Source organism: Engraulis encrasicolus, chromosome 6, assembly GCF_034702125.1.
Source record: "Engraulis encrasicolus isolate BLACKSEA-1 chromosome 6, IST_EnEncr_1.0, whole genome shotgun sequence".
Lineage (NCBI taxonomy): Eukaryota > Metazoa > Chordata > Actinopteri > Clupeiformes > Engraulidae > Engraulis > Engraulis encrasicolus.
The window spans coordinates 31733082-31745934 of record NC_085862.1 but is presented as its reverse complement, the minus strand read 5'-3'; the positions used below and the strand labels follow the sequence as shown (position 1 = coordinate 31745934).

Below are 12853 nucleotides of genomic sequence, written 5' to 3'. Positions count from 1 at the left end.
AGAAATAAAATCTCGATTTTGATTTTTTTATCACGATCTTCCATGGGAAAAATAAAAAGAACAAAAAACAACTTTCATATGCTTGCGATTTGTAATTTGCAGTTACACTGATGGCACTCGTATAAAGTGCACAAATTGAATACAATAATGAACAGAATAAAAGTGAAGACAACAACACAAGTAAGTAAACATCACTCTGATACTGATAGTAAACATCCTCATTGCAAGACGATCTATACAATTTCCCCACTTTGGCAGATTCGAGACGATCTTGTACTCAATATCACGATTCACGATTAATATCGTCATTTCGCCCACCCCTATGTCACACACATATACGTCACAAGGAGAGAGAGAGAGAGAGAGAGAGAGAGAGAGAGAGAGAGAGAGAGAGAGAACAGGTACAACAGAGAGAGCCACTGACTTGACATGTCGCACAGCGGTACCAGCACTCTGTCTATGGTGAACTGGCATAACTGTATGTCGATACTACACACACAAACACACACACACACACACACACACATACACACACACACACACACACACACACACACACTGAGCGCTATCTGCTCACTGGCTTCAGTCAGGTTGACATATCGTGCACACACACACACACACACACACTGCACAACTATATGGCAGTGTTACCTGCACTCTGGCTTCTGTGAGTTTGAATCACACGCACACACAGAGTTAGGACTCTACCTGTATTTGCCTCGGTGAGGCTCACCCAGTGTATTCTCACACACACACACACTCACACACACAAACACACACACTCACACATATAGGGGTATTCTCTATGGCAAGGTTGCTATGTACCTGCACTCTGGCCTCCGTGAGGTTGACGCGGCGTGCGAGGTCCTCCCGTACGAAGGCGTCGGGGTAGTGTGTCCTCTCGAAGACGCGCTCCAGAGCCTGCAGCTGGCTGCTGTTGAAGGTGGTCCTGTTCCGACGCTGCTTCCGCTTCTTCTTCTCCTCCGCGTTCAGCTGCTCGTCTGAGGCACACACACATACCAGCACGGACACACACACAGGCACACACACAGACACACACACAGGCACGGACACACGGGCACACACAGTCACGGACACAGACACGGACACACAGGGACACACACATAGGCATGGACACACACAGACGCATTCACACACATAGGCATGGACACACGCAGGCACGTAAACACACATACACACAAACACACACAGATACAGGCACACAGACACACGGGCACGCATACATACATTCACACACACATACATGTACACACACATACACAAGGCATATTGGTATAAAGTTGGATACAAAACACATTCAAAACTCACAAAAACATCAAATAAGGAAAAGTACATATCCACATATGACACCAAACATTGTGTACGTGCAAGCTCACTCCATAGGATATTAGGCCTACTATAAGTAATCCACACCGAATACACAAGCAATGGATATCGCCTACACAAGCAATGGTACGCCCTTGTATCATTTGAATATGTATGTGTGTACACATGGGGAGTATAGCGAGAGAGAGAGAGAGAGAGAGAGAGAGAGAGAGAGAGAGAGAGAGAGAGAGAGACTCACAAATGAAACCATGTCAGCCAGTTTCTCTGATGTCATCACTCTGTTTTTCTCTGCTACTCCTTCCTCTGCTATGTCTCATGCATGTACATGCAGCTTATAGCCTGTCCTTGGGGTCGATTGGGTTTCATTACAATTACGCCTGATGCTCTAGCGTGTTAAACACACATACGCAAAGGTTCACGAACAGTAGAAGTAGTGGACTGTCAAGGATGTGAATACATGGGAAACGCCAGTGTTGGATTGACTAAATTTGCACAGGCGTGTTCACAGTGAATCAGAGGGTTATGTTCTAAAACTCTGAATGAAGTCGGTAAACAGTTTGTCTGTGAAAACTTTAATTTTCCTGGTCATATTAATCAGAGGACTTTAGTCGTCATAGCATATGTTTTGGGTATTAATTGAAAGATATTATAGTTGTCTACATCTACTTTCATGGCCTTTCTCACATGTGATGTGTTGATGCAATGTGTTGCCAAGCCTTTTTTCAGCTTGGCCTGACCCAGGGCATTAAAAAAATAATAATTATTAAAACCTGTCTTTGAGACTATGAGTGTATGGTTTTGTACAGCACAAAGGTTCAAAATCATTTTATTTTACTTTAAGACGACTAATTACTTTGGATAGAAAAGGGGTTATCCAGGTTTCAAAAATCAAATTATACCATGGGTTTTTAGCAGAGCGACTTATTTATGCTTTTAATTTTGACTGCGGTAGACAAAAAATGCAGTGCGGTGGACTGGGTTTAAATAATGCCTATTTGCAAACCACACAAACACAGTTTAAAAGCCTCCAGTTGGTGTCTTAGTTAATTACGAGGCGCGTGACGTCATTTCATACTGGCAGAGGCGATACTTGCGTGCTGGTAATTTATGGCGCCGCTTTGGGAGGTTGATATCTGACAGGGTTGTTTACGAGTTCGTTTTACAGCAAAATGGATCTTCAGAGACAAATGACCTTGGTGGGGTCATTTTGGTGGTAAAATAAAACGCATTGGTTTAAAGCCTAATCCATTGTAACCGCTGCCTTTTTTCACAAATGCAGCGCTCAATTACACGTTATTATAGCGATGTTGAAAGAATTTGGAAAACAAGAAACCAATTTATTTAGAGCACAAGCTAGGGTCCTGGGAACAATGACATGATGTGGATAATTTATAGTCTTTCTACAAGCACGGGCAACCAATTAGCTACAAATATCTGCTGAAATATAGCAGAATTAGTGGGGGAAAACATCGATGGCCTATTTAAAATAATTATAACTAATAATCAACACTGATTGACTGAGTAATAACCTACAAATTCGTAGTATGATAGTATAGCTACATATTAAAGGCAATTAAGTCATTTTCACTAAAATAGCCTATACTTCATGTAATTTGACTATTAGGCCCAACATTTTATTTCTTCATAGAGGCTTTACACATCAGTTTGTGCGTTTAAGTGAAATCAGGCACAGCAAAATAATTTTCATGTTGTTTTTCCAGTTCATCATACCGGAACCATGTGCGATAGCCCCATGAAGTCAGAAGCCTATGGCAAATTCGTAAATATAAAATTAAAAGCGTAGTTTTCAGGCCTCAACGACGCTTTTTACTTTCCTCAATGTCACTGTCCTTGTCCAAGTGAGCATGATAGCGTTGTTCTCCTCCACGGAAGACAAAGCAGAGGACACCCAGAGCAATTGATTGGGGTCAGGTAGTAGCTAGGTCATCCGACAAGCACGCACACAAACTACCTCCAAGTTCATGATACCGTATTAAACTGTAAGTATTGGGACTATAGTTTGCGTTAGCTTTCACTGGCGAAAATATCCTCAGAGCCATTACGCAAAAGCGGTGCATCTCTACACACAGACGGCCTGGCTTTGCTGGCCAAAAATGGGTTTATTAAACTATTTACATATGTGCATCTAAAAGAATAAATTAAACCTGCGACTTTGTATCAATTGCAATGAATAATGGATAATCTAGGCTACATAGGAAGGAACTGTTGCACTGAGTGTTTTCCATTGATGTCGCAATGTTATTATTCACATAAAACACGCCCTGTGGCCCATGCCCGCGTAAAATGATCCCAATTATTGCATTTGATTATTCAGGCCTGGGAATGGTTATCTGCTCCCCTTCTGATCAAGACCATTGTTGAGCATGGAAGGGTATGTCTACTAGGCCTATAATTTAGTCAGATAGTGTGAATGTGAGAATAATAGGCTATGTGTTTTGAAATACAAACACATACTATTTATTAATGGGACTATGTAGACTAAATATCACTAAAGGTATGTACCCTCACCACGCAATTAGGCTTACCTGGTATTATCCATACAATAGAAAATAAATTAGCAAATTCTACAATTTATACAGAGCCGGGCTCGGTCTGACAAGGGAGTCCGATGAACAATAGGCTACCGAGCGGAGAAAGGGGATGGACGTCATGCCCATTATTATAAACATGGAAGTATTAATACTGTGTCTTATTTGTATTTAGGCTACAATTATATGGCCTAGGCCTTCTACCGAGATTAATGTCAAAATGATTACCCTATCGTATGACTGTAATTACGCGTGCGTAAAGGTGTTTTAATCCAAATACAATATTAGGCTATTACAATCGCCAATTGTCAAGTTCAAAAAAACGTGTAGCATTTGAACTCTGGTTGTAAAGTCAAACAAAACTGACGATGACCAGGTAGCCAGGAGGTGATCCTCACATTAGGGTTTAGGAAGGAGGTAATCGTTGCTGGAAAGCAACATGGAAGATATTATACAATGTAATTTTACTTATCTTAATTTGGAAGATAAATGCAAAAATCACCTGGCCTGAAAAGATGGACCATTTAAATATCCACAAACCTCTTTCTATTTCTTAAGGTCTAATGTTCTTCGTTACCACCGCGTTTCGACATGAGAAATATTACATTTGCCAGGACTGTATAACCCGACGAATAGAAATGGAAGGGCATGAAAAGGCTTCGGCAAGCCACTTACTGAGAGGCAGATGTAATATAATTTGGCTAGTTGATGCCGTAATTGTTGGCGTATGTTCCACAGACACAGATAATTATGACAAATTATTGTGTTTAAGTATTCTGAAATTGTTTGACAAGTGAACAAGCCACGGATTTACGACAGGGCCTTAGCCTTTTTCCTTCCGGTACCTGCATCCCCCTATCACTCTGATTTAGCTCAAAAACAACAATAACAATCATTAGACTCGGCGTCTCTGTCAACCCCTCCATTAACCCGTGAGTAGGAGCGATTCTCGGTGGACTTCAGTGGTTTATTTGTGCTTTAAAACACACCGTCACACTCGAGTAGACTATGGTTAGGCTATTTTGTTTTCGCTGGGGTGGATCCAACGGTTCTTCGTGGGCGCTGTTTAACAATACTCTGACCGAGTCACTTTTACTGTTAATGCACAGCAGTTCATGCATCGTATTCTGGGTTGGGTGATTTATTACTGTTTAGCTTGATTTGCGTCCTGCTGACCATGTCCACCAACGGAACTATACATCAGCAACTTACAAGTGTTACTGCCAAATGTAGCCTACTGGTGAGCAGACCACGGGGATGGATGGATAGTTTCAAATCGATGTAGATTCTCTCTACAGACTATTTTATGTCGTCTTAACCTAGGCTATGACACCGGAGCTCTACTAATTACGCACCAAGTGAAGGGGATGTTCCGCCTGTCACTGTCCACTACTCTACGGACTGTTTAACGTCAGACAGGCCATCTCAACGGACGTACCGAGAAACCGTAAAAGGCTGAGGGTCTAGGAGGCAGAATGGACATCCCAGCAGAGCACGGAGAAATCCTGCAGGGAAGACTCTATTCGCAAGATATTTTGCCTGGCGGTTCGTAAATTCAAAACCTTTTGCGTTTACTTCAACTCTGACAGAGCCCACAAGCGCGCTAACGTGCCAATACCGTTCTGGATTTAGGTGTTAATCACGAGTTGGTCCCGAGTGAGTTTTTGCCGTAGAACCAAGAATGGACACACTCACACCCTGTAAGCAGGGAGGGAACACTTTGAACTTACTCTCCTGCTGCGTGGTGTCGCTGCCGCTGGTGAGGCCCGGAGACTCCAACATACTCCTACCCGCCTCACCGACGCCGTCATCCGCCTGGGTGCCGACCATCTCCCCTGCTTCCTCCAGATCAAGCAGGTGGCTCACGGAGAAGTTCTTTTTAGCCTGCAGGTTTTCCAGATTGGCAGTAATCGGACTCTCCAGTCTGCTCGATAGCGATGCTTGTCTGTCCATTACATGTGCATAGCTAGAAGTCATGACGCAAATAGGATACACAAGAAAAATGGCGCAATAATAAAAGTCGAGCCAAATTGTTCCTTACACAAGAAAAGGAAAAAAAAACCACAACGTCGCCCACGGCACCTCCAACCCGACAGACCAGCGCTCCTTTTCCTCCTTTGCCAAGCAAGTCGAGCTAAATGGTTGTAAGCATCCAGTCGAGAAGATGTTTTTCAGCGTAGGTGACCTTGTGACGAGCTTCAACACAACGCCTCGGTCAGTCTCCTATCATCTCTGCCCCCAGTTTATGCGCTCATCTGAGGTTTCGTGACTGCGCGGGCGTCCATCCATGCACACGAACACTCGCATTTACGCACACTCATACCCATACACGACACACACATACACACTCCCTCTTGCTCTTTAGTTCACTTTCCCCAAAACAGACATACAGCCAGCCCGGCGCGCATTCACAAAACACACCCACGACAGTTGCGAGTCAGCAGTGAAAAGTTTCACCAAAGTCCAACACCTGGCTCCACGGAAGACCCAGCCCAGCCGCCGTTGACTCACTGACGCTCGTGACTGAGCTTGGTTTTTGCGAAAGATCTGATGTCTACCAGATGCGCATGCATGTGAAGGATGTTCGATGGAGTGAAGACGCGGGCACGCTGGCTCTCTCTCTCTCTCTCTCTCTCTCTCTCTCTCTCTCTCTCTCTCTCTCTCTCTCTCTGGTACTTCAAACGAGGCCCGTGCTGGCACGCTGCGGAGGCCCGCGCGATAGTCTAAATGAGAAATGGAGACCCAGGGGAGGGCAGCTCGACCTAATAGGGGCCCATAATTACGTGGCAAAGCCTTTGTGCTGTATCGGACGTTCCACAGACTCCCTCTCTCCTCTCGTTTGCTCTCTCCATCCCTAACTCCATCTATCCACACACCCATACACCACTCCCTATAGCCCTTTACACACATAACACCCCCCACGCACACACACACACACACACACACACACACACACACACACACACACACACACACACACACACACACACACACACACACACCCCATTTCGGAACGCAGAGTAGTCGAGACTAGCGTTGAAGTCCAAGCGCAGTGGACACGGAAACCAATTAGGCTACCACTCCAAGCCACAGCACACGTATGTGCCATCTTGTTTACGCATACTCTTAAAACATCCACCAGCTTTTAAAAAAAGCTTTATTGCTCGTGTCGCAGTGTCTTCAGCTGCAAACAATTTCAAAATGTAGCCAACATTTACGCGTGTTGCCTTTAGAATATACTAGTAACGTAAAAGATGCTGTATTTAATCTTAAAGTGAGTGCGCTGATCCTTAAGACTTCCATACCACTTAGACGGTTTATCATGGAACCATGGGCATATGGGTGAGTCACCAAACACCTAAACGATTGCAATCAATATCTTAAGGGGAAATAACTGGTGATGTCAGAGCTGTTGCTATGTGAGGTTGGGTTTTTTGTGTCCTCCGGCACTCAATAAAACCCATGCCAAACATTGTTAACCTTTTTATTTTTTTTCCTCAGCCATTCCAACTGTAAACAAGTCGTTATCTGACAAACATAAAAGTGATTTGTTAGACGACCCAGGGTTTTTGGGGTATACGGAGCGCTGACTTGGAAGAGAGGGGTTCTTCTGGACGTCAGAGGCGAGCCGTGTGCGCGCCTGGAGCAGGGGGGGGGGGCTTTGACAAGCGAGAGGCAGGCAGAGGAGAGGAGAGGAGGGGCGGGGGCGGGGGTCCATGTGTTCCCCCTGCACAGACATCCCTTCGCTTCCAGCCTCCTGATCTGGGAAAAGAACACTTGATGCCATCAAAGGGAAGCGGATTGAAACCAGATGTGCTGCTTTCGTTCTTTCCATGTATTTAATTAAAGCGCTGTTGGGATGGAGGGAGGTTTTTTTTTTCATCATTAGTTTTCCCTCCGCATTCCCTCTCTCCTGCCTACGCTCTTGCTCTTGTGCCAGCGAGAGAGAGAGAGAGAGAGAGAGAGAGAGAGAGAGAGAGAGAGAGAGAGAGAGAGAGAGAGAGAGAGAGAGAGAGAGAGAGAGAGAGAGAGAGAGAGTTACCCAAGGGCCCGGGCTCATTTCAGTGTTTTGACCCACTCTATATTGCTATGAGAAAGATTTTTTTTACCCTTCGTTTGAGCGCGGGGCGAATGGAACCCCAAATAAGCTGACTGCACGTCAATCATCAGCGAGAGGCTGACCCGGACTTTCCCCCGGCTCATCATCAAGTGTGCCATTTCATTTCGCTAACACACTACAAGAACCCTGGTGTGAAGGACTGAGATTTCAAAACATTAGCAAAAAAAGTGTCCGTGACATTTGTCGATGAGTTAACAATTTGTCTGCTGTCTGCGTGTTACATTATTCCTACTCGTGTTACTGTCAGGCTATAACATGGATATTAGCAATAACACTATTATTATTATTATTGTTATTATTATTATTATTATTATTAATAATAATAATAATATTATTATTATTATTATTTTAAGGCGTATTATATAAGGATGTTACAACAGTAGCCTAAACTAAATTAATTCTACAGCCTAGCACTTACGCCAGTTATCTTAAATTATTAAAGGTTTGGGAGAGAGCCTAGTGAATACCAATAACACCAATGCAAATGTTTATAGAAAAACATTTAGGGATCTATCAAAACGAAAAGAAGATAGTTCTGTTTTGTTAGCGAGGAAGGAAGAGAAAGCAAGCTGGTTGTCTTGAATTCTAACTAATCTTTAAATTCGGATTTGACAGAGCAAATAACAAACAAAATCAGAGACCAACAAAATATTCTCAAACGTTATCTGCCTCATGAGTTTGGACTTCAGAGGGACAACTCGTCCATTGCCTGCCAATTTACTTTTGACAGTTAAGGACGGTTCACCTGGTGGCGTCTATTGCCAATCAAGCATGTTATGAAAATTACGAAACAGTGTTGTGCCGTTTACCTCTTAAATACATTTTTAGGCCTATATAATCCACCAAGAAACCACGTGCATGGTTTACAATATGTTTTAATCAAAAGGAACAGTTTGCCTGTGCTAGGCTATATGTCTACTAATACAACGTTCCACTTTCCAAGTAAAGAGAATCCATATATGTACAGAAACAAAATCATTATCTGAGATAGCTGCAATTTTATTTAGACTTGGTTAAAACAGACAAAAGTGAGTCCGAAACAGTGCCCACTTCCCATCTGTCCCTTAACACAATCGCAGCCCCTTCTGAAGCTTTATACAAGCTACAAATAGTCTACACAATGTTTCCATTAAGGTCTATTTTTACTCCTCTACAGTCTACTCCTTCTCCGTCACGGAGCGGAGCACACAGTCAGACAGTGCAGCACAACAGAGAAGCGGCCGTCTGTTTGTGTTTGCGATGACGCACGCCCCCGTCGTCGCCGTCAGAGCGCCCTAATCAGTAAGCGTAATTAATTTCACACACTCAGCATTGTAAACTCGAGTGTCGTTTAATCCACTGCAGGCCGCCACTGAAACTGTCGGAACACCGCAAGCGTTTGATAGCAGCAGTTTAGAGACACCATGGTAGAGTTGGTGTGTAGCCTATGCGCGCATGGGTACAATCGGTCGCCAAAAGCGCAGTAAGCACTGCCTCACAAAAATACTTTAACTATGGAGGATACATAGGCCTAATCCATAACTACAATCAAAAATGTTTACCAGAATGAAATGGTAGTTGAAAGAAGTTATGAATGAACAAATGTGCTTGTCGTCAAATTTAAGTCATCTGTTGTTTCTTCAGGGGACCTGAAAACATGCGAGCCAGTACAGCGCGCTCGAATCAGCTTCTCCAGGGCATGGCGCCTTAATGAAATGCAATCACTTGTCTGTTATTCCAAGACACGACGATTAGCAGTTCAACAAGTCACACTCCTGAAACTCCCCAGCAATCCCAATCAGGCGCTGCGCAGGCAGGCGGGCAGGGCAGGCGGGTGGGGCTGGGCCGTAGCGGATGGATTTCCGCGTAGGATGTGGAGAGTCGTCACACAGGGGCCATTTAATCCTAATTAGGGAAATGGGAGTGGACAGGGGCCAGCGTGCTACTCTAGTCAGCACCAGGGTTCAGTGGACAGCACAGCCGACACCGGCGGCAGCCAGACGGCCACTGACTGCTGCTGGGAACGCTCTCACCTGACGCACTAGTGTAGTCGATCGATCTAATCAAGGACTCGGTTGTTGTTGGTGGTGAGGGAAAGATACAAGGGGAATTTGACGCACGATTGTTGATAAGGCGAGCCAAATGACTGTATTAGGCCTACTTCAATCTGAATTTGTTTAATGTTTTTTTTTTTTTTTTTTTAATATGAAGTGCAAAACATTTCAAAATATGGCACAACATAGGGTCATTCAGCCAAGCTATTTAGTTGTAAAACAATATTAAAAAACAACCACCAAAAAGAAAAATATTTCATTTGAAAATAGCAAGAGGACTTGAGGGACTACCAGATCATGAACATGTCCAAATAATCTAAAATCACATGAACGCCATCCACACACACCATGCGACATTATGGCCTACATTCTGCCCGTCACAAAAAAAAATAAATAAATACATGAACAGTATTTTCACAAAGTAGGAAATGTCGCCAATGCTTGAGGTGCTCTGCAGGGATAAAGACAAAGGAGAACGGTTGTTTAGGGTTGACGTTTTTTGAAAGAAACGATTCGACAGAAAACAAATCAGAGCCAATTTATAGAAAATGGATCACACATATCCCGAGGTAAAAGCACAGGAATTATGGTAGCCTGTTCAACCATCGTCTCAATACATATCCTCTAGTTTCACTTCTGAGCTTTGGTTTTTTTACGACCTTTAGCTTTAGCCCATGGTGACATTCCTTAACGCCGACCTTGTGCGTAATTATTAACGATTTATGCTTATCCAATTATTAAAATTCATTATACGCACACAACCTGTGCCGGGGTCACAATTCAGTAACTAATGCCGATCCAGATGGCAGGGATTTCCAGTAAACGTTGATCTCGGGCCCCCTTTATTCTTGGCCTCTCGAGTTACGGGGCTTTTTCAACCTGTCCGGAGAGGGCGGCTGATCATAAATCAGAGCTCGAGCCACGCAAAGCCCCGCGCGCTTTCTGATGTTCGCCTCAGCTTCACTTTATCTCAGCGCGCACATTTAGGCCTCATTTGTGTCAGGGACCTTTCTGTAAAGGAATGGGGTGGAGGGGTGGATGCAAGGTTCATTACAGCGAGCCCAATATAGCTTTCCCTGGCGTTACGTCAGGGCCATGGTGCGGGCGGTTATTGAAAGGAAATTAACCAACTTCAGAGGCAAACTTCCCAGCGGTGGCGCATCAGTTATAGAATAGCTTAACTTACCTGGAAAAATGTCCAACGACCATAGTACTGCCAGTGAAAAAGAGTAAAAGAGATGTTTATTATTAATGCAGCAAAATATATTTCTTTGTGAGTGTTTTATTTCTTCAGGATAGTGTTAAGATAACTTTTTTTTTCCATGACAAAAATGCACACATGGATAGGGTAGTAAACATTTACGAAATAGAATGCTGGAAAAGTTAGGCTTTCAGTTCAGACTCCGTCACATCCCCAATTTACGGGCGCAGAAAAGAAACGGCTACGTGGTGTGACCTTGGGAGCGCGTGGAGGTTGTCTGGCAGAGGGGACACTTGCGGCCGCGTGCAGCGACTAATTAAATGAGTTGAGTTTATGACACTGCCGCATGCAGACGACCAGATGGAACCAGGCGGCAGTAAAAAAAAATGGAGAGAGAGAGAGTCCGGGCCGGGGTTGAGGAACACTTACAACGCTCTTAAAGTTGCTTTGAACCGCCATGTGAGCAGTCCAGCGCACAGCCTGGACAAGTAGTGCTTAAGAGCCTATCTGACAGCACCGCCACTTCAACAATCATAAAATCGGTAGCTTGGTATAAAGCTTTTAGAAAAAAGGGCAAGCTCCAACAGCTCATCTAAATATTTCATATCAATTTGAAAAGTGTGCAATTCCATTAAACGTCAAGTGATGTGAAACACTTCAATGTAGACTCACCATTGGGCTGCTGTGCCATGTTAAAACAACCTGACAAACATTTTATATAAAATGGTCAACAAATTGGAAATCCATTTGAACCAAGGCTATAACAATAACAATAAAAACATTGTTAAATAAAACAGACTAGACTACGCGTCGACCTAATTTTTCGCAGGCCATAATTTGAAGACACAACCAACCGACTATATAGACCTATAAAACAAAGATTAAGTCCAGACCGAAAAACGACCCACTCAAAAACCACTGGCTTTAAAACACAAATACAAACCCCATTTAAATAGACCTCCGTAAATCAAAACATGGTAGCCTGCGTTAGGAACCCAGTTGTCAGTACAGCATTTGGACAAGGCCGACGCATGATTGTGTTTTTCAGAGAGGAAAACTGCAAAACAGCGGACCCTTTGGACTCTCCGACAGTGGCGAACGACGGGGCGTCTACGGGGAAAACCGCTTTGCTCCACTAACGTCCGTAACTAAATCGAGTAAAACGTTGAAAAGTAAGGAAATAAGAGGGACCACTATGGTCCACAAATGCACAGTCCACATCCACAGGGCCTCTCGACTCTGGCGGATCATCTTACCGCGGGAGAGACGCGGAGCGCAGCCCAACGGGACACCAGTCTCATGGCGGGTCTGTTTTTCACCAAACCTGCACGCAATGCACGGGCACATGCCCTTGCGGTACAAGTGCGGATACATAACTGTAAAATGTTGAAATGCTGAAATCACGGAGCTGTACACACTGACGCAACTGTTTCTGCGCCCAGCGCAGAATACTGTTTCCAAAAGTGACAGTTAGCCTATACATCAGTAACGAATCACCTTTTTCTTTTATGTTTAGGCCTATGTTCCATAATGCAATTTACATTATTATTTTTTTAAATTAACATCGTTGTTTCAGTTGTATGTATAGCACACAAATATACAA

General features: G+C 43.8%; 1 protein-coding gene across 7 annotated transcripts in view; it reads right to left on the bottom strand.

Moving 5' to 3' along the window:
- The window catches only part of prrx1b (paired related homeobox 1b), an 18173-nt gene extending 11407 nt beyond the window's left edge, over positions 1–6766 (bottom strand). For 4 of the 7 annotated variants that reach the window (XM_063201269.1, XM_063201271.1, XM_063201270.1 and 1 more), the window contains exon 1: positions 826–5517. In XM_063201269.1, the coding sequence (XP_063057339.1) occupies positions 826–1356 (531 nt within the window). In that variant the 5' untranslated portion in view covers positions 1357–5517. Of the gene's footprint in view, positions 1–825; positions 5518–5626 lie in introns of those variants that run through there. The other 3 variants (XM_063201275.1, XM_063201276.1, XM_063201273.1) reach the window with 2 other exon arrangements.
- Between the last annotated feature and the right edge of the window lie 6087 nt (positions 6767–12853).